Below are 20,959 nucleotides of genomic sequence, written 5' to 3'. Positions count from 1 at the left end.
CCATATTGGTAGAATACATTTTTTTTAAAACAATGCAGAAAAAGCATTTTACAAAATTTACAAAATTCATTTTATGATTTAAAAATTCAACAAACTAAGAATAGAACTAACCTCCTTTTCCTAATGAAACTATCAAGGAAAAAAAGAGCTACTGTAATAATGGTAAAAACTGGATGCTCTCCCCCCTAAGATCAGGAAGAAGACACGAATACAGGATGTACACTCTTCGTATTTCTATTTAACATCATACTGGAGATTTAGACAGAGCAATTAAGCAAAAAATGAAACACAAGGCACCCAGATTGAAAAGAAAGAAATAGAACTCTCTCTACTCACAGACTGACATTATCATATACAGACACACACATCCCTAAAGAATCCCCTAAAAAAATATTAGATCAATAAATGGATTTAGAAAGGTTGTATACAGGATACAAAACCAGGAACAGCTGCATTTATAAATTAGCAATGAACATTTGAAAATAAAGAAAATAATACATTTACAATAGTATTAAAAAGAATAAAATACTTACAAATAAAAGTAGTCAAGGAGGTATAATACTTGTACACTAAAACTACAAAACATTGTTGAAAGAAATGTAAAGATTTAAATAAATGGAATGCCACCCATGCTTATGAATTGAAGGTATAATATGTTAAGAGAGCACCCAAACTGATCTACAGACCCAACACAATCATTATTAAAATTTCAACTCCCTTTTCTGAAGAAACAGACAAACGGTCCTAAAATTCTTAAGGAGCTAAGAGGGATCCTGAAAAGCCAAACCAATCTTGAAAAAGAAGAGCAAAGCTGGAGCACTGCACTCCCCCCTTCACTACAAAGCTTGGCCCTTCAACAGACAGCAGCGTCATGAGGACAGACACAGACCAAGGGTGAGTGCCCAGACCACTCAACGGGGGAGGGTAGACCGAGATGACTAGAAGCCAGATGCAAAAGAATGAATTCAGAAACCCTCCCTCACACCATGCACGAAAACTAATTCAAAATGGATGACCTCCAAAACCTTCATGGTCCTTAGTAATCAAAGAAATGCACATCAAAATCACAGTGAGGCACCAGTTCACACCCAGTAGGGCAGCTGTAATTAAAACTATGACAGTCAATAAATGCTGTCAAGGATGTGAAGAAACTGGGTTCCTCCTATATTACTGATGAGAAAGTAAATGGGGCGACTGCAGTGGAAAATAATTTGACAGTCCTCAAAAGTTTACACCCAGCATTACCACAGGTCCCAGCAATCCCTTTCCTGGACATACTCGCAAGGGAAATGAAAACACCCACCCACACAGCAACCTGCAGAGAGGCGCACAGGCACACAGTCACCACGGGAATGCCCACCAGCAGACGAACACAGAGCAGAACCGCCACAGACCCGAGTGTCACTCACCCTGGAAGGAGCCAAGTTCTGACACACAAGACAACATGGCCAGTCCAGGCAACCTTACGCTGGGTGGAAAATCAGACAGCAGCCCAAAGCTCTTCCTTGAAAAAATGACAGTGTGTGCACAACCGGGAAGGCGTGGGGTCCCAGAAGCCCAGAGAAGGGCCACCAACCCACACAGAGCCTCCAGGAGCTCCCACAGTGGTCGGGCCCCAGTGACCTGCAGGAGAGAGACAGGCCCAGGCACAGGTGGCTTTACCTTCCACAGACTGCTGCTGCCCCAGCAGCCGGGCTCTGGGCTGCAGACGGAAGGTCCTGAGAGAAGGAGAGGCCTGTGGGGCTACTGCAGTGAGGAGAGGGGGCAGACCACCAGGAAGGGAGGATGTCCTGAGTGGACGGCGATGTCCATCACCTGGACCCGTGAGGACGGGATGCACCCAGAACACACCTACAAGTAACTCTGTGAAATTCTATCTGCCTTATTATCATTTATCCATTCCTTATTCATAAAAGAAATAAAAAATGTAGAATTATTTTCTATTCATGTCTTGTGGTAAGAAGAAAATCTTAATAAGCAAATCTGAATAAAGATGGGACTCACAGCTTTGGCAAGAGCCAGCCTCAAAGCTCTTCCCTGCTAACCAGGAGGCTTCCCTCTGCCGTACACACGAGACAGAAGAAAGAAGCCATGTTCTGAGTTCATCAAGTTCAACCCCAGGCAGGCACCCAAAGGCTCCAGGTTGGTGACTAAAGATCTGGGTCCTCTGGGAGCTGCACTCTTCACAGGCCAGCAGGGGAGGTCCTGGGGACATAAGCCAGCAGCCTCTCTCTGGGCAGGACTCTAGGCCTTGCCCACCCGACACACAGCAGGCACCAGGAGGCACTGGAGGCCCTGGCACGTGGGAGATGCTGAATCTTCCTGTCCCACAGAAACCTTCTTCCTCTTTTTTTTACTCAAAGCAGAGTTTGGAACACAAGCAGCAGCTTGAGATGTGATTGTTTAGGACTGGCCAGCTCACTCCTGCTTCCTCTGAGTGGGGAGAGGTAGACGTGCCCACCCTGAGAAACACCACCAAGGCGCCATCAATGCTGATGCCACCAGTACTGACTGCTCTCCTGAGCGCCAGTTTCAGGGGCTGGATTCCCTTAGCTTCTCTCCTATGCCACTGACAGCAACTAGCAGAACTTCCTAACTCCTCAACAACTTCATCCTCTCAAGCACCCTGGGAGCAGGCCAGAGGGACTTATTAACCAAACATTTTTTTGTCTGGAGTCTCTGCTTGTTAACATTGTTGACAGATCATCAATAAGCCAGCCTGTTTAGAAATGCCAGTCTGAATATTCCCAGGAAAGAGTACCTGGATTATCAGTGTGGCCGACAAATCCTAAGACAGGGCCTGGACCACCACACACTGGGCCTCTGCACAAGAGGCTGGCTGTTGTCCCTCATCATATGAAAATAGTTTTGTGGGGATTTTTCTAACTCTCGTCAGCGGTTCCTCTGTGCTATATATTTTCTTTGTCGTCCGTGGGGACCTAATTACAGTGCCTGGATGGCTGCTCTAGTCCACACGCCTGCAGCATCTCGATCAGTCAGAGGGAGAGTCCTGGACACCAGACAAGATGGGTCTCACTTCACACCCTGACTGCGAACATGAAGGGCTCTGAATGATTTGAGGCTCTGCAAGTTGAATCCCTGCTCCAGGTTCATGCTATCATTCTGGAAATGCTTTAAAATTATATATAGTAATTTATTAATCAAGTTTAACAACAGCCTCCTTTTACTGTCTCCTACATCATCTTCAGTAGGTATATTCTCTGACTCAATCTGCATATTTGTCCTCATTTTTAAGATAAGCAAAGTGAGGTTTGGAGAAGGAACATCATTAGCTCCAGGTACTTTCTCTGGTGGGTGCTAGAGCTGGGGGCAACATACCTGTGTCTGACAACAAGCTCGTGTTTTTATATCACCGGATCCTAATGGCTCCTTGCATTCATTCATTCACCTACCAGCCAGGTGCTGGAGCAACCCTAGAGGGGTGGGGAGAGGGAATTCAAAGACGCCACCTCACTGGAAGGTCTACAATTGGACAATTACCGGGTTTTTCCAGGATTCTGCTGGGCCATGTGACAGAGCTGGCATCTCCACATGGAGAGCACACGGGCATTGACAGAGCCCTACCCCCCGCACACAGCTGCCCTTACCATCTCCAGTCTTGCTTGGGTTGGGAGCATCTGGAGTACTCAGGGGCCTAAGGGGAATGATGATATCATCCACACGGACCCCTTCATCCCCATGTTTCTCAGACACATGGGAGAGGAGCTCCGACTGATTTGGCGAGAAGAGATTACAGCATTTGCACATGAAGATGGCCGTGCTTTCTGTAAGAGAAAAAAGGAAAATGTTTTATTTTGCCTTCACATACACGATTACTCCCAATGGGTGGAGAAAATGCCAGGGGCTGCCATGCCATGCAAATGCCAGCCTCCAGTGAGTCTCCTTCTCAACTCGGGTTCTTCCTTCTGGGTCTAGGAGCCTCAGCCCTCATCAGGGTGGCTGACGTGGACCTCCTTCTGCCCAGACCCCAGCCCATGGAACCTGAAAAGTTCAATCCTGTCCTCAAAGAGTCCACCACACTCATGCAATTAAGCATCTTAGTCTTCCCACCAGACTCACTCTCTCTCTTGAATTAAGGTAAAAGGAAAAACTGGCCAAAACAGCATTTCTCTAGAGCCAAGATACCTTTCAATGACTGGCTCAGGAACTAAAAATCATAACAAGGAGGACAGGAATCTGCGGCTTTTTTAAAGCCACTTAATTCCTACTTAAACATTCTCACTGTTCACAAAACAGTGCACAGTCCATTATATTCCTCCCCATATACTAGGCAGTAAGACATAATGAGGGAAAAAACACTCATCTTCAAATCTGATAAAATAATTATAGGTGCATACAAAATATTAAATTGAGGACGCATAATTCAAAGGTGGCTTTTCTGTTATCACATTTATACTGAAAGGAAGAGTTGACATGATGAGAAGGCCAAGAGCTGTGAAGCCAGACAGACCCAGCTGAGATTCCTGAGCCAGTCCCTAGATGCGGTGAGGCCAGGCGACCTGGGAGAAGCAGCAGTAATCCCTCTGTGGGGAATTACACAGGCAGAGCAGCAGGGACACCGTGGGCACACCGGGAACAGCGCCACGGGCCCAGCCCACCTCTCCACGTGCTGTGCCCGTGCCTATGCAGCAACCGCCAGAAACCTCTACCACTGGCTTCCCCTGACCTCCAGGGCACTCAGCCTGCCAGGCAATTCCCAGGATCTCTATGCCATCCCCTCTGCCACGGCTGGGCAAGCAGCTGGCCATCTCGGATCTCTGGGACCCGCAAGCTCTGCCTGTGGCAAGCAAGCCTCTCCTCCCTCCCCCCGCTCCCCTTCTCAACAGCAGGACGCCTGCTTTGTCACTTCAGCAGCCAGAGATCAGCTTCCCCTGCCCACCTGCCTCTTCCCCATCCCCCAGCCTCACTGCTGTTGGGTGAGGGTCTGCACAAGCCCTGGCCCCACGGTGGGACGTGGGGGCAGCCCCCACCCAGGGCAGGGCCTAGTCTCCACTGACAGTGCTCACGGGGACAGCGAGAGCAGAGCCACATGGAACTGGCATGATGTGCTAAACTCCTCTACAGACAGCACACCCTTCCTGCTCCCCCCCAGAAACACTGCTGGACAAGGGCACACGCCGGCCAGTGTGTGCAGAACCCAGCCCTCGTCCCTCGGGACACTGCTCCCATGGCTTCCGCTTCCTCCCAAGGTCAGTGGTCCTGTCCTCTGGGCCAGGTCTCCCGCTGGCCTGCAAGCATGCCCATTTCTTGTTGGAACAAAAGGCTCTGGAGCCCGCTTCCCCAGGCTCTCTGCCCACCTTTCCACCTTTCTCCTTTTGGCAAAACTCCACCACAGGAAAGAAGAAGGAAAGGCACAGACCACTGTGCCCCGCTGGGGTGAAGACAAAACTGCTGAGGCGCCGGGGGGCGGGGAGCCCCTCTCTACAGCCACACGAAGGCCTTCCCGGGAACACACAGGGAAGGAGAGCCTCAGATGATTCTTCCCTATTGAACAACAACTGTCCCACAGGAGCAGCCAATTAATCTCTTTATTTTTTCCAAGAAATGTTTTCTTTTCCAAGGAACCCAAAATGCTTCCCAAACAAGAAGGTCATGGCAGTACTTGTCTGCATACAGGAGACATCGTCTTCAGAGTGCTTCCTGCCACACCTCCATCAGTCCTGATTTAAGCAGAAAGGGGTTTGTCATCTTCAGCCCACAGATGAGGAAACTGAGGCTGGGAGGGGAGAAGTCAATTGCCTGTCACAGCGACAGGGTGCAGAGGGCAGATGCTTTGCAACCTGGTTTGACAGATATATTTGGCTACAGAACTACAAGCAGACTCTAAGTATTTTAGCTGAGTTCAAGCTGAGTGTTCTAGTGATCTGAAAAGAAACCCTGAATAGAGAAGAACATGAGGCCTATCTCACAGATCAACTCCACACCTGCTCCATGAAACATCTACTGAGCAAGACTCCAAGCCCTGCCCTAGGAGCTGGGTACATAGGGATGAACCTAGGCCCAGGCCCTGCCTAAGAGAGGCCATCTCACCTGGGAAAGAGACGAGTCACAGAACTGCACCTTATGGTTTATACTAAAATTGTCTCCCAACTGGCCTCCAAGTTTTCCTGGCTCCTAGACTGCTCTCAGGAGGAAAGGAATTTTCTAACATTTAACAGAGAAATTCCAGGGACCCAAGAGCTATCAGGAGGGTCTCCAAGTTCAGAGGCACACTGAGCATTGACTAGAAATTAAATAAACACTTTTGCATCTACTTATGACCAGGTTTCAGAGACTGCTGTGAATAAGCTAACACCCAGCAGTCCACAGCCTGAGGCCTGGGCAGCCCAGGGTGGTGTCTGCCTGAGCCATCTGCACCCACAGCAAGTCCAGTCCTGTAAGGCAGGGGACAGGCCTCGAGTTCCCAGGTGGAGGCAGAGATGAGTACTGGGACCTAGGATGACCCTCATATATTGGGCTTAGACCTGAGACGTGGGCCATGAGATGGTGTGCCATGGAACAGTGGTGCGTGGGAAACGGTGCTGGGAGCAGGACAGGCTTCTCAGCCAGGGGACTGTGGAGTTCAGAGCTGCGGGACGCAGATGTGCGGACCAGGGAGGAAGCAACAGCTGCGTGGAGTCAGGAACGGGGGAGATGAGCAGATCCACTGCTGGCACAGGGGCCTGTACCCACTCAAGCAGAGCTCCCAGGGCCAAGCACAGCCAGCACAGCAGGAGAGGCAGCTTCTGGAAGGGCTGGGAGTCCACCATCAGAGCAAAGACAGAGGCGGCCTTGGTTGAGAGGGCCAGCCTCCTGCTTGAGGCCAGTTCTGCAGCTCCGCACACCAGAGCCATGGCAGCTCTCTATGCCTGCCCTCCTGGAGCCTGCAAAGCCCACTACTCCAGTGCCCCTGGAATTTGAAGGCCTTGGTCACATTGGCACACCCAAAATAGCCAGCTGCCTGGGCTGAAGAAGGGAGGAGTTCTCTGGCACACTGAGGGGGAGACTGCAGTCAGGGAGGCCTGGCCAGGGCTGGGAGCAGAGATAAAGACCAAGTTGCAGCTGGGCCCAGCAGGCAGGACATCACCCCCAGCTGAAGAGTGCAGCTGGGCAACAGACTGTTTGCTACCAACACTATACTCTCCTCTGCAAAAACAGATGTCCCATTACCCAGGGCAAAGTACACGGTGCACCCTCTTCAGACAAGGGCCCAACGTGGAGGGCGACGGTGTGCCCCTTGGAGACATGCTAAAGTAGTGTGCCTACAGCAGAATGCCAGGCACACAGAGGGTGCATTCCCCAAGTATTACGATTGTTAAGTTGCCAAAATAGCAACCAAGGCGCCACTTCTATTTTTTATAGTGGACTAATATGAAAAAAATGTATCTGTGCCCCAAAATACAATCATAATTATGTTGTCAGCTAATTCTGATGAAGATGCTACAATTTGGATGCATTTCTAGGTCCAATTACTGTGCTCTCATGCTTAACAAAAGAATTCAAGGGGAAAATGACATACTCAGAACAAGAACAATCACAGTGGTTTGGGTCTGGGCATGCGATTGCTATGAATTATCTGCCGGTTTTCAAGCAGCTACTCTGTACTATAGAAAGGAAAACTTTAAGTGCATTAATTGGTCCTTGCTTCTGGTCTCTGATCTGAGGAACAGCCAGGTCCTATCTGGGTCTCTGGCCTCTCTGCCTGCCCGGGGGACCCAGGGATGAACAAGGGCTCTGCCTCACCCTTCCCAGAAGGTGGCCATGAAGGGGAATGAGTCCCTGGGTCCCAGCAGAATGGACCCCTCCAACTCTGCAGACTGCTGTGAGTTGACAATGCATAGCCGGGGGTGGCCAATGCTTTCGTCAGCAGGGCACAAGTGTGCACTGATGCTGGCCTGCTCTGAAGAACTCCTCCCCAAACCCCAGGCCTCAAGTCAGGCCAACACGGGAGCAGAAGGACCCTGCAGCCTGCACAGCAGCACCCACAGCCCGCTGACCAGCACTCACTCTCCCAGCTGCAGTGGCAAAGCGTCCCCTAAGGATGAACTAGGGGGCTTTTCCCCACTCCTCTCACCAAGAACAGCTGAAGAATCTGGATGTTATAGGTCAGACAAACACAGGAAGGCTGAAAGCTGTGAGGAAGACAGGCCAGTTCACCAGCTCCAACCCAAGAAACGGCAAAGTGATGACGTGCTCAGGTGCCTCTCTGCCTCCTGACCCCAACAGGGCTACAAGGGCCCAACAGTCACAGGCTAGCAACTCCCAGAAAAGCCTGCTCTCTGCAGCCAAGGGACAAGAGACGGCCGCCCAGAAGGACAGGATCCTTCCAGATAACATTCACAGCAGACACAAGGCTGGACCACACAACCCAGTGTCCACAAGGGAGGCAGGCAAGCTTGCTTTCACCGCCTCCCTCAGCGTCCACCGGCGGTGAGGAGGCAGCACCCCTCCTACCAGCAGAATCGGGGAGTCTGCCAAAACAGAAGATTTAAGTGAAATCCAGGCTCTCACAGGAGTCAACCCAAAATCATTCATCTCACTTTCCTAAGAACCAGAAAAATCTCAAGTGGCATGAGACAAGGCCATCTACAGAGAGCAGCGTGGTACAACACGGAGCCAGGACCACCCAACAAGGAGAACAGCAGCCTCCTAAAAACGCGTCCACAGAGTTCACCACACATCCCCAGCAGACAGCAGGACAGACGCTCGGCCAAGAGGCAGGCGGAGAAGCCCCGGGCACTGCCACCCGCAAGAGGACAGATGACAACCAAGAAAGCAGGAGGCCAGAGCCTTGGATGGACAGGCTCAAAGCAGATTGGAAAGTCCGGGAGACTCGGTGATCCTGCAGAGAGCAGCGGGCACAAAATCACAGAAGAAACTGACTTAAATACAACAACAGAGGCTCAGGAACTGTGGGGCCACAGTGAAAGATCTAGCATGTGTGCCCTCAGATCCGGGAGGGGAAAGGTGAGCAGGCCTGGAAAAATATTCACAGGGATAACAGCCCAAAGTATCCCAAATTTTAAAAAAGGGTAAAGCGGCAAACTCAAGAAGCCAAAATCCCAAACAGGACAAACTCAAAAAAATTCATTCTAAGAAACATCGTGGTTTAACCCTGAAAACTAAAACCAAAGCAAAACCAACTGGAAGTGGCAAGAAGAAACAAACTCCTACAATCCAGATGACTGCAGACTTCTCTCCAACACACTGCAGGCCAGCAGGAAGTGGCACAACAGTCTCAAGTGCTGGAAGGATCCCACCTCCAGGGAAGGTGTCCTTCAGGAGTGAAGTGGAAAGCAAGGCACTGAGGAGCGGGGGCAGGGGGAGAGGGGGACTTGTGTTGGGCAGATGCAACCTAAGAGTGGCTAATGGAAGCTCTCCAACAGAAGGGATCAAAAAGAGTGCTGCGCCATCAAACACATGACAGAACAATGGTATAAATGCTTGGGTACATGCAGGGGACTTTCCTCCTGAGTTCTCTAAATCATGTTGAATGGTTGGAGCCAGAAGCACAGCTACAACAGGGGCTCACTGCATGCAAAGCAAGAGTCACAGCAATTATTAAGAGGAGCAGCTCAGGGAGGCTCAGGGGAGGCTCAGGGAGGCGCAGGGAGGCGCAGGGAGCCTCAGGGAGGCACGGTTTCTACAGGCTGTGCGAACTGGAGCAAGGCAGCAAATCCACAGGTAAGAGCAGATTTGACTGCACACTAGCTATGTTGGTGCCAACCTGCTGGGTATGAGGTGTGGTGCTGACTTAAGACGCAGCCCCTGGGTGAGGCCGAAAAAGAAGTTCTCCAGACAGACAGTGGTGAAGGTTGCACAGCCACGTGAATGAACCCAGCGAGGTTCATTCTCAACACTGAGGAGGAGGGTAAATCTTACATATATGTACCAAAAAAGAAAAAAAAGGAAAAATTTTTAAGCGTAATCCATCAAGGTAAACTGTGCATGAGACTTCTCGGTATTATCTTTGCAACCTCCTATGAATCTATACTTACTTCAAATACAATGGCAAACAAAACCAATCTGAATCCTCCAGCAAGGATTCTACAGGAGAAGAATCGCAAACATCCAGTCCCAACCATGCCCTGCGGGAGGTGAGGCTCAGAAGCCACAGAGGCTCAGTGGGATGTAGCCTGGTCCACATTCCATCTCTGAGGGGCAAGGGGAGATGCAGGATCTGAAGGGCTGGTTGTATATCCTTCATTTCACCCACTACCTTCCACATGGTCCCTACACGTGACTGGAAGCCAGAGCTCCGCTGGCCCAACATCCTTCTCTTGGCCTTGACACCACCAGGGATCCAGTAAGCACCCAAAAAGTGTCAGCTGAACTGATGGCTACAAAATGCCTAAGCATTTATCAGTAAGCACAAGAAGACAAAATGGACATTACTAGACTATTAAATACTCCATTTAAAGGCAATAGTTTAAACATTTCTTGCTTCCTCTCCTTGATTAGTATAAATCACCCTCTCCACTCTGCAACTATCTTTACTTGGATTTATTTACTTTAAACAGAGTTCAACAGTCACAGCTAAGATCCTACTAAATCATCTATCTAAGAGGAGAGAAGCAGGTGGCAAATGTTTCCTGAGGTACACTTTTGTTTTCCTGTGTTCCACTTGTCCCTTGTTATTAGATTCATAAGGCCAGCAGCTTCCCAATAGGAGGGGACGTACTTCAACAGCATAAAGCTAGATTGCATCACATCCAACACAATGAATAAAGTAGCTTTGTGCAAACTGAAGCTACTGTGCTCCTCTGTCTTCAGGCGAGACTCGGCGAGGACAGAGTACTCTCCTTCCAATGGCTCATACCACAGCACCCTAAAGCAGCTGTGGACGGGCCACATCATCATCACACCCATTTAAGACCTGCTGGAACCAAGACAATGGATTGGAAGGGGAAGAGGAGACCAGAAGCCTCAATTAATCAAGCCCGCACCATGACACAGCACCACACAAGACTCACGCCAGGCCGATCTCATCTTCGAGACAAGCTATGATATAGGTCTTTACTGTACTTGCTCCACTGTAGACAACATCTAGTGTAAGAAGCACTGATATTCATGTCACTAAAAAAGACAAAAATGCTGCTGCGCAGACTTGGTAGACTAAGACACGCTGGTTCTTATCGCACAGACACCAAGACACTCCGACTCATGGTGTTGAAATGTGAGCCAGGATCACTTGACTTCAGAACCGGTCCCTTATCCTGAGGGAGGCAATGTGGGTCGAGTCAGGGCCCACTGCACAGCCCAAGTCAGGGCCAAGCTGGACGCGGGTTGGGAAGCCTCACTCCCAGCCCTGTCCCCTGCAAGGCCCCATCTCCCCACCTCACACGCCCCACACACTCGGAGCCGACCTCTGCCACAGCACTGCAGACATGAGTAGCAGGAGCCTCAGCGACCCCATCACACTCCCCGGGTCAGCGGACACCAGAACCCCCACAAACCACACACAGAAGACTTCCATAACAATCACTCTAACCTCACACCCTAGGAGAGTCTGGAGAAGGCCGGAATCCCTGTCGTCAGGGGAGGGGAGGCCAAGCTGGCCCAGGAAGTGTGACCAGCTCTAGGAGTGTGGGCGGAAGGCGGCAGAAGCCACACCAAGTGGGCAGAACTGAGGAGCCCCTGACACTGGGGTGCAGAGAGGGGAGTAGACTCAAGACAGGACAGGCACACTGCTGCACCTCCAGCAGGACAGCAGCAGCTGAGGGGGCCATGTTGCCACTCTGGGAACCCCTCTGGGGACGGCAGCTTGCCCAGGAAGGCCTGGAAGCAGTGGTAGCACGGGGGAGCCTGAAGTAGAACAGGTGACCACCCAGGTCCTACCAGTGGGGGCCCAAAGCTAAACTTGTGTTGGCATCTCCCAGCAGGGGGTAAGCGAATTAAAAATACAGTGTGCAGCCCAGCACAGCAAGTCTGCAGGCCGAGGGGCCCCAGGCAGCCAGTCTGCAACTTGTCATCCAGGAAAGGCTGCTCATGCGCAGCAGGAAGTCAGGAAAGGAGGCCTAGAAAGGCAGGCAGTGACAGAGAGCAAGAGAGAGAGGGCACACACCTTGCCATCCACAAAGCTCCTCAGGAGCCCGTGCCAGGGACTGGCTCTGAGTCGGTGGACGATGAATGGACTTATCTTCCAGCTCAGAGTCTTTCTCTTAGGTCTTTCCCATCTGCCATCATGTGTACAATCCAAGAAAAAGTAAATTTAAAAAAAATTACTTAGGACAATGTTAGAAATAAAGGTATAACAATGCCTGGCAAAGTAATGGGGTGGCCTTGCTGGGGGAAGAAGACTCACTGATGCCAACGGCTTTGGCCTGACAAGCCATGAAGCTCTGAGGAAAAGAACAAGGCTGCACCAGCTCCGGACATGGAGCGAGTCGGCCCTCGAGATGCCGAGCGCTGCTCCCTGAGGTTGAGGAGATAGCGCACTAGGTGGGACATGTCCTGTGCCTCTTCCTGCCTCTCTCCCATAATGATGTGCCAGCCGAATAAAATAACCAAAAAAAAAAAAAGAGGAAACTGGTTTAGCCAGTAGCAAGATCAAGTTAGATCTAGATTTAGATTTGATGGGGAAAAATGTTCATGACACAAATTACATGTATTGCAACTAGAGGCCTGGTGGGCACCGTCTAGTGAGCCTCGTCTCAAATGGCACATTCCAAACCTACAAATATGTGGGCCAGGTGAGTAGAGTGGAACATGTACCCAGGGGCTGGGCCAGACATAAAGGGACGGGGAGCTCCCAGAACTGGGTGTTCAACAATTTTCCATGTGTCAGCCATCCAAAAAAGAAGTATCGAGACTTCACAGCCGAAGGGGGAAGTGCTAGGGAGTGATACTGGCCTAACTATATGGTTATATAGTGTGCACACATGGATAAGAACAATAGATCCCATCAATATGTACAAGGGTAATGCATCAATTTTAAAAAGTGGGGGAAAAAGACTTCAAAGTCCAAAGGCGTACCTCCAACCTTCCCCGCCCAGACTGACTGCAGAATAACATTACTCCTCCAGTGAATGACACAGACCTTCACACTCAAGACAGTGCTTGACCTTCCCTATTGTCTTCTTAAGTCGAAAAATGGGCAGTGCCATCACCATCATCAACACCACCAACATCACCACGAAATGAAATGCTGCCCAAGTAGTATTTCATCATCATCACCACCACCACCATCACCATCACCACCACCACCATCATGACCAACACCAGCACCATCGTCATCACCACCATCACTCTCACAATCATTATCAACATCATATCACTACCATCATCATAATCACCATCATCATCATTATGATCCCCATTTACAAAGGAAAAATCTGGGGCTCAGAAAAGCCCCTAACAGTTTGGGGGGGGGGGCATTTAGTTAATGAGCTTCCAAAGGAGTCCCCAGACAAGTAAACAACAAATCAAAACTTAACCCAGACCTTCCAAGCTAACTGCCGTATCTGCCCAGATGCTATGTGCCCGCCCCATCCTTCTTGGAAGATCCTTTGGTATTTCCTGAAATACTCAGTGGTTGCTGTGAGGAATGCTGGTCTTGGTACCCCCAACCCAAGACAGATCATGGTTAGATGGAGTAATTACAACTAAGAGTAGCTACACTAAAAAGGGAACTGTGTTCCCTATGTCTGTTCATAATTGCTTACCACAATTCATTTCAGGGAGTAATGTGCCAGAAAATGAAAGACTGCCAGAAGTGAGCAGTACAACTCACCCAACCACATTCTTACTAAGCATGTCCTCTGCACAGCCTGGCAACAGATCCAGAAGCAGGCAACAGTGGCACACCACCAGGTTAGAGGCTTGACAGCTTTTAGCAAAACACTATGGAGGTCCCATAGGCAGGTGCCACACATGTGCTAACAGCACCCTCTGGTGGTTAGTTAGGGCACTGCAAATCAATAGCCATATTAAAAACAGGGCTATGGTTTACTGAATCGATAAATTGCCAGGTGCTGTGCTTTGCCTGTAACCCACTTAACCTTCACATTAACCCAGAAACTGAGGGGCTGCTGCCCATTTTAAAAAGAGCAAATGAGATCAGGCAGGGGACACAAGGCTACACAGCAGGTGGACACACAGTGGCAAAACAACCCCGAGTCACTGCTCCATTATGCTGCAGAGGTGGGTCTGTCCTGGCAGCCAAGTACACCTGGCCTACTCCAGCAGGTGAGTCTGGCAAAGCTAAGATCACAGGTTATACTCATCACAACCAGCCACTTCCTGGCCAATTAACTTCACTAAAAGTCACTTCCAAATCTCACAGGGCTTTGCCAGTCACATCCACATTTTGCACAACATAAATGACTGAGCAGAAGCACTTGATTTATTCAAGCGCCTGCCGGCACTGCCATTAAGGCTGGGAAGGGTACAGCTACTCGTTTTGGGACAGGACAGGGCAACCCTGGGCATGGGCGGGGCTGGGGTCTCCTGGGGTACAGGGGAATTGTGTTTCCCAATCTGCTACTAGTTACACAGCGAGTTAAGTGAACGTCTGCAAACACTCATCAAGCTGGTCCTCTGTGGGATGTGTGTTTCTCTGTGCACATGCCATGCATCATCTCCAGGAAACTGAAAACATTAAAAAGATACAGGGGAAAACAATGCTCTGATTCACAGGTGAACTCTTCTTTAAAACAACACATCTGAACACTACTTTGGTCCTGTGTGACCCTCAGCATATGCTTCAGTTTCCTCCTCTGTGCAGAACTGGGGGGGAGGATGGCAGGGCATCGGAAGTGCAATGTGCCTAGCTCAGTGCCCAGCTCTTTAGAGGTAACATCCTACATGAGGCGGCAGGAAGGGCCTGGTCCAAGGCAGGAGCCAGGCTCCCAGCTCTTACCCTCCAGCCCCCTCTAGAACTCTTTAGGCCTCATTTTTTGCATCTTAAAGATGAACAGCCCAAATTAAAAGTGGCTTTGTAATGTTGCAAAGTGGAACCTGGTCTTCAAGCCCTAACCAGAAGTTAATGTGCAAAGACAAGAGGCAGGGCTACCAGAACCAAAGAAGGATGGGACAGACCCACCAGTGCCACCTCCCCTTGCCTGGGGGCACACGTGAACCAACCTCCCCTGCCCATACATAATCCCTGAAGTGCCTCCCAGCTCTGAGGCTCCAGTAAATGCTCCCCACTAAACTGTGGAATTATTACTTCACCATGCATCTCATAAATGCCGAGGAACACGTCAGCTTCCACAGCTCGCAGAGTTAACGTGTTTATTAAACGCAGGGAGGAATCCCACGGGTGTTTTTCTTTGCTGAAGCTGGGTTAACAAAATAAAATGAGAAATGCTCAATATCCACAATAATTAAGGCTGAGCCGACAGTTGCATTATAATTTTATGCACACACATTTCTTCCATGTTGAAACCTGGCATAATTTTTTTTTTTTTTAGTTATTTTTAAGCACTCTCAAAGTGAGAGCCCTGGGCAATGAAGTATATTCACATTTATTGTGATAATCACAGCTGAAAACTGTGGCCTTGTCCATAGGACAGCCTTTCACACAGAGAAGAGCAGCCCAAGCTCTGAGTGCACACGTGGGAGCCCTGAGGGGTGGGGACCCTGGAGCAAGCCCAACAGTGCAGATCCTGTCTGCAGACCGTCGGAGAGGCCTTCAGGAAGGCCCGCCACGACAAGAGTCTCTGTGATTATTCCTGCACTAAAAATAAACCAAGCAAAATCCCCTCCCATCTTCTGGTGGACCTACGGGGAAAGAGAAATGCCCACGGCCACCACCAGCACCACCACACCCCCAGGTCTCTAGCTTTGGCTCCGTCACTTGTTCCCATCTTAGTCTGACTAAAGGCTGCCTCAAAGTCAGCTTCAGCACTCAGCAATGGCCAGAAAAGCCACTCAGAAAGCTGAGGCAGGAGGATCTCAAGTTCAAAGCCAGCTCAGACTACATAACAAGGGTCTGTCTCAAAATAAAAAGGGCTGAGGAAGTAGCTCAGTGGAGAGCACTTGCCTAATATATGCAAGATCCGAGTTCAATCACCAGCACTGCAAAAAAACAAACAAAAATCCCCTAGGTTTAGGTCCTAAGTTATCGGCTACCCACTTCTACACCTGTGGAACTTAGATTTAGCGCCACACGGAGACAGCTGTAGCCACCCTGCTGACACCATAAGTATGGTCGGGGATGTCACTGGGGGAGTCACTGTGTGGGAGAATCCTGGGATTCTGCAGACTGCCAAATGTGATGCCAACTGGACAGAAGAGGGAACATCTTAATCCAGAAAGTCCAGCTGGCTGACAGACCTGCCCGCCATGTCTCTGGAGTCTTCTGCTACCCTCGTACACATGCGTATCACACACACACACACACACACACACACGTAAAATACACACGTGTACCCATGTGCACCACAGAGAGACACAATGCACATGCTGCACACGCCCCACACGCACATCCACATGCTTTCTTACTTTTAGTGGTACGAAGGAGGCAGCCTGACAGAAGCTCTTAGAGGGACAACAATGCAGCACAGATGACAACAGCCAGTGGAAACCAGACTAGCCTGGAAGCAGGTGAGCACAGGGGAGGGCTCCTGTGCAGCCGCGCTTCTCCCCTGCCTCCAGATTCAAGACCAAGACGGCAACTCCAGAGAGGGGGGCTTAGCACAACACCTGGTGGCACTGCCTGCCCCCTCCCCATTTCTGCAATTTATGGACATGAAAGCTCTTGGACAAGAGATCCAACCAGGCAAAAAAAAAAAAAAAAAAGAAAGAAAGGCCTTGGAAATGCTGATCCGGGCCAGGCAGATGCTATGGTGCACACCTAGGGTGCACACCCTAATTCCAGGGACTCCCAGGGACGCTGAGGCAGGAGAATCAAAAGTTCAAGGACAGCCCAGGAAAACTTAACAAGACCCTGCTCAAAATGTTTTAAATCTAAAAAGGGGCTGGGATGTAGCTCAGTGGTAGGGAGCCCCTGAGTTAAATCCCCAGTAGCACAAAAAAAGGGGTGGGGAGGAAATGAGTCAAGAGAAGAGTCTACTCACCCCCTGCTACTTGGGCAGCATTGTCATTCAACAAACATGTAAGCGGCACCTGCTATGGACAAGTCCTGGAGGAGGCCTGAGAGGAGGAAGCAAGGCAGGCCAGCTGCTCTCGGGCTGGACGATCCAATGGGTGGAGCAGGCTCATCCTCATCTGCCTGTAAGTCATGGCGGAGCCCCTGGACAAACCCTCCAATCCTCTAACCAACCAGAGCAGAAGAGACAGGCATGAGAGTAGACCTGCTTCCAGGCCAGAGGAGACAGGTGTACAGCTCTGTGGAAAATTCAGGCCCAGGCCCAAGAAAAAGAATCCTTTGTAAGAACAGCCCTGTCCAACAGAATTATGAGGTGGCCAGGGGTTCATTTTGAATTTTCTAGTAGCCACATTAAAATAAAAATAAACAGATAAAATTAGTTTTAAAAATATACTTTATTTAACCCAATATAACCAAAATAGTTTCATTTATCCTATAATTTATTTTTTAAACCTCAATGAAAAAAAACTCGTTTTTGTTTTCTTTCTTTCTTTTTCTTTTTTTGTACAAGTTTTCAGAATCCAGCATTACTCGGCACTTACTGCACATCACGAAGTAGCCTCGGCACAACAGCATTAGCTCTATTTCCAGAACACCAGACACCTCTTCCACTGCAGATCAGAGAGCTGCCACACACAGGTCCCTCTTCTGGCCTCCCCCAAATCTGGGGCTTACCATATTAGGAAACTGCTGCAAAGGAAGAGCAAGGCCAGTGCCCCTGGGCGCCTCTGCTGGAAGTGGCCGCGGCAGAGGAACACTTCCACCGCGGGCTCAAGAGGGGACTGTGTGCTCAGGGCTCCCCGGGTCACAAACCAAAGAGATAAGATAAAATAACAGGAGCCGGAGGCAGATGTGGAAAACAGGTAAACTCAACTCCATCTTTTAAACATCTGCTTTGTTATAAAAGCCTGAGATTAGTTTTGGTTATAAAGTGTTCCAAAATTAATTTGAGAAGAAAGAATTGCCCTTCAACATTCAGGCACATCTAACAACATTTGAGATTCCAGAAGAGAATTTCAAGTTAAAGGGATTGAGCCAGTGGGAAAAGAAGAACCCTCCAAACCCCAGCACCCACCTATCCCCAACCAAACACAAAGATCCGACCCTTCCTGGCAACTAGATCATGGGACGGGCTGTTCCTATTCTCCAAGCACCTGGGCTCTACAGTCAGCCTATGTTCACTGGCCTCGTCAGTCAACATTAATGGAGGCCCCATGTGTGCCACACTCTATGCCAGCCACAGTCAGAACAAGGACGTCACAGGCCCTGTCTCTAGAAATACAGATGGGCAATGACGTTTTGTCCAGGAGAATCATTTTACATGACCTCAGGGCTGCCTGTGGTCTGACTTTGTAGACTCTTGCTGTTGGAAGGAACACAGAAATGCCCGAGCTCAGCTCCCTGGCCAGCACATATGTGGCAGCTGCCCACACAGACACCCCTGTGTGGGCAGCTGCCACAATGCTTCCACCAGTGGGAAGTACAGAGCCAGGCGGATCCCCAGGAAGGCCCAGGAGTACGGCCTCAGGGTGACCCTGACAAGCCCAGCCCTTTCCACAGCTGAGCAGCTGTAAGAACTGAAAGAGCCATGGGGGAGGGAGGCTGGGTCTTCTCTCCTGTAAGCCTGGAACCCTGGTGCATCCCATGGTCAGGGGAAGCCACCCTGTGACTATGGCCCAGAGGCCTGTTCCCACCACTGCGCATCTCTCAAGCCACTGTAGTAAGTCCACTCACACGCATGTCCCCTAGAGGGCGATAATGGGCAAAAGAGAACTCCAGTCCAGCTGGCAGCTGGCTCTGGGTTACAGGCTGCATTCCAGCGGGTGGGGAGGACTGGCAAGCACCTGCCCTCTGCTTATCCAGCTTGTCTCTTAATTCAGGAACCTCAATCTTCAAGTCTCACTCCAGTCTTGGTTTCCCAGAGAGACTTTTTAAAACCCCTTCAATATAAATTAGGCTGCCAGGACTCCTCCTCCCCCATTTGCCTTGGTATGGGGCCACAACTAGTAATCATGTATTTAATAGTGTATTTATTTGTTTAACTTCTGTCTCCCCTAATAGACTGTGAGCTCCAAAAACATCAATATCATTTTATTCCAAATAGAGTTAAATGTTTAAAAAGAACAATGTTAAATATTATAAAAGATATTCACCTATAAACAGAGTAATGCTACATTTCCTTGTGGCAAGGACATTTCCAGATGATTCACCTAAGAATCCCTGAGAACAATGCTAACCTTATTAACTCATGCTTCCCAGCTACAAAGACTAGGGTTTGCTGGGGAAATGAAAGCAGGCTCAGATGGGAAGCCTGCAGTCCAACCCCTGGCCAGGGGAAAGCACTTAACAGCTCTGACCTTGGACTCCTCATCCTAAAGTGCAGCATTTGAATGGTGGTCGAAGGAATTCAAACCAGACCAAGACAAGCACCTGGAAGAAAAATGCTCAATGAAGGCCAAGAGAAGCCAGGTGCTGGCAGGGCACCAGAGCCCCGCTTTAGTGAGATAACTCAGTTCAATTCCACAGCCTCCCCCAGGCTTTGCTCTCCCTGGAAACTTATAGCCTTGGCTCTCTACTGCAGGCAGAGGGAAGAGGGAGGAAGAGGAGGAAACAGATGAAGAAGAAAAAGAAGCAAAATTCAGTCCTTTCAGTGAAATACAAGGCATTCCCTTGCCCCAAAAATTTACATATTCAAAAAACATAAACAAACAAGCATGGGGGAATCCTACAGTGAAATCAAGCTGGAACAAATGGAGAGCCCATATTTTAAAGAAATAACCATGACTGCATGAAATGGGAAGAGAGGCTTTGAAAGGTGGCATTTGCACCTGAGCTTCAAGCTAAAGAGAACAAAGACCAGTAGCATGCTGAAATCTAGTTAGGAGGCTGCTTTATCCCAGAGACATGGGTTCCTGACTCTGAAACTATTTTTAGTATATTCTAGGACTGAGCAAAGGAGTAGCATACTGTGCATTCAGAGCACCAGCGTCCCCTTCCAGAGAAAGACCTACAAATATGGAAAGGGGGAAGGACAGAACAGACACGGTGCTGTTGGACTGGGACTGGGAAAACCTACACATACTCCATGATCTTTAGGATGGAACAGAAAGAGCTGAAGACATGCAGGAGCATGTGGGAGCTAGACACACGTGTGTGGCAGGCAGACAGACACCTAGCTCCCAGTCATGTGGACTGAGGGCTGAGAAGCAAGGACACCAGTAACAATGAGCTCACCTCGTCCCCAGACCTGCTTCTAAACACCACTCTCCCTAAAAGAAAGAATCCCCTGGCAGAGACAGCCAGTGCCCGAGCTGAACAGGGAGAGCAGGGAACAAGCCCAGCGTGGCCTGGTGCACTAAGAACACAGAAGTGCTCAAGAAACAGAGGGCATGCCAGAAGAACACAAAGGCCAGATAGGGGGCAATGTGACAGGAAATTTAATCATGAGAAGGATTATAAACCACTGACTAAAGTAGGAAGTCCTGTGTCCACAGTGATTATCAATAATTCAAGGAAAAGAGAATGTTCCAACTTATAGAGAAAGACACCAGGAACACAAAAGCCACTGTGTGAGGCAACGGGCATGTCACTTAGCTCACTGTGGTGACTGTCACAATGTACACCACATCAAAACATCACACTGTTTACCTGAATGCATGAATGACCGTTCCTCCTCAGTACAGCTCAGGTAAGATGGGAAGGCAGCCAGTAAGTGAAGCAGAAACCACGCAGCCACCCTCATAACGGTGACTGATTCTGCAAGAGCCATCAACGGGCACTCCAACCCACGAGTGGAGAGGCAGTGCAAGGAGTGAGGGGTAGCCGGACAGACACACTCAAAACACCTCCCCACAGCGTTTAATTACAAAGGGAAAAACAGGACCCTGGCTGCTTCAAATGTGTAGC

The 20,959-nt window shown here is 49.6% G+C and overlaps 1 protein-coding gene across 4 annotated transcripts in view; it reads right to left on the bottom strand.

The window, feature by feature from the left end:
* The window catches only part of Zfat (zinc finger and AT-hook domain containing), a 206,253-nt gene that overhangs the window by 171,720 nt on the left and 13,574 nt on the right, over positions 1 to 20,959 (bottom strand). For 3 of the 4 annotated variants that reach the window (XM_026407368.2, XM_026407367.2, XM_026407375.2), the window contains one exon: positions 3,609 to 3,785. The exons of the other annotated variant lie outside the window; for it this stretch is intronic. In XM_026407368.2, the coding sequence (XP_026263153.2) occupies positions 3,609 to 3,785 (177 nt within the window). The remainder of the gene's footprint in view (positions 1 to 3,608; positions 3,786 to 20,959) is intronic. 4 annotated transcript variants of the gene reach the window in all.

Source organism: Urocitellus parryii, chromosome 7 (genome assembly GCF_045843805.1).
Source record: "Urocitellus parryii isolate mUroPar1 chromosome 7, mUroPar1.hap1, whole genome shotgun sequence".
NCBI classification, from domain to species: domain Eukaryota; kingdom Metazoa; phylum Chordata; class Mammalia; order Rodentia; family Sciuridae; genus Urocitellus; species Urocitellus parryii.
The sequence above is the reverse complement of the archived record's forward strand: the minus strand, read 5'-3'. Positions and strand labels throughout refer to the sequence as shown.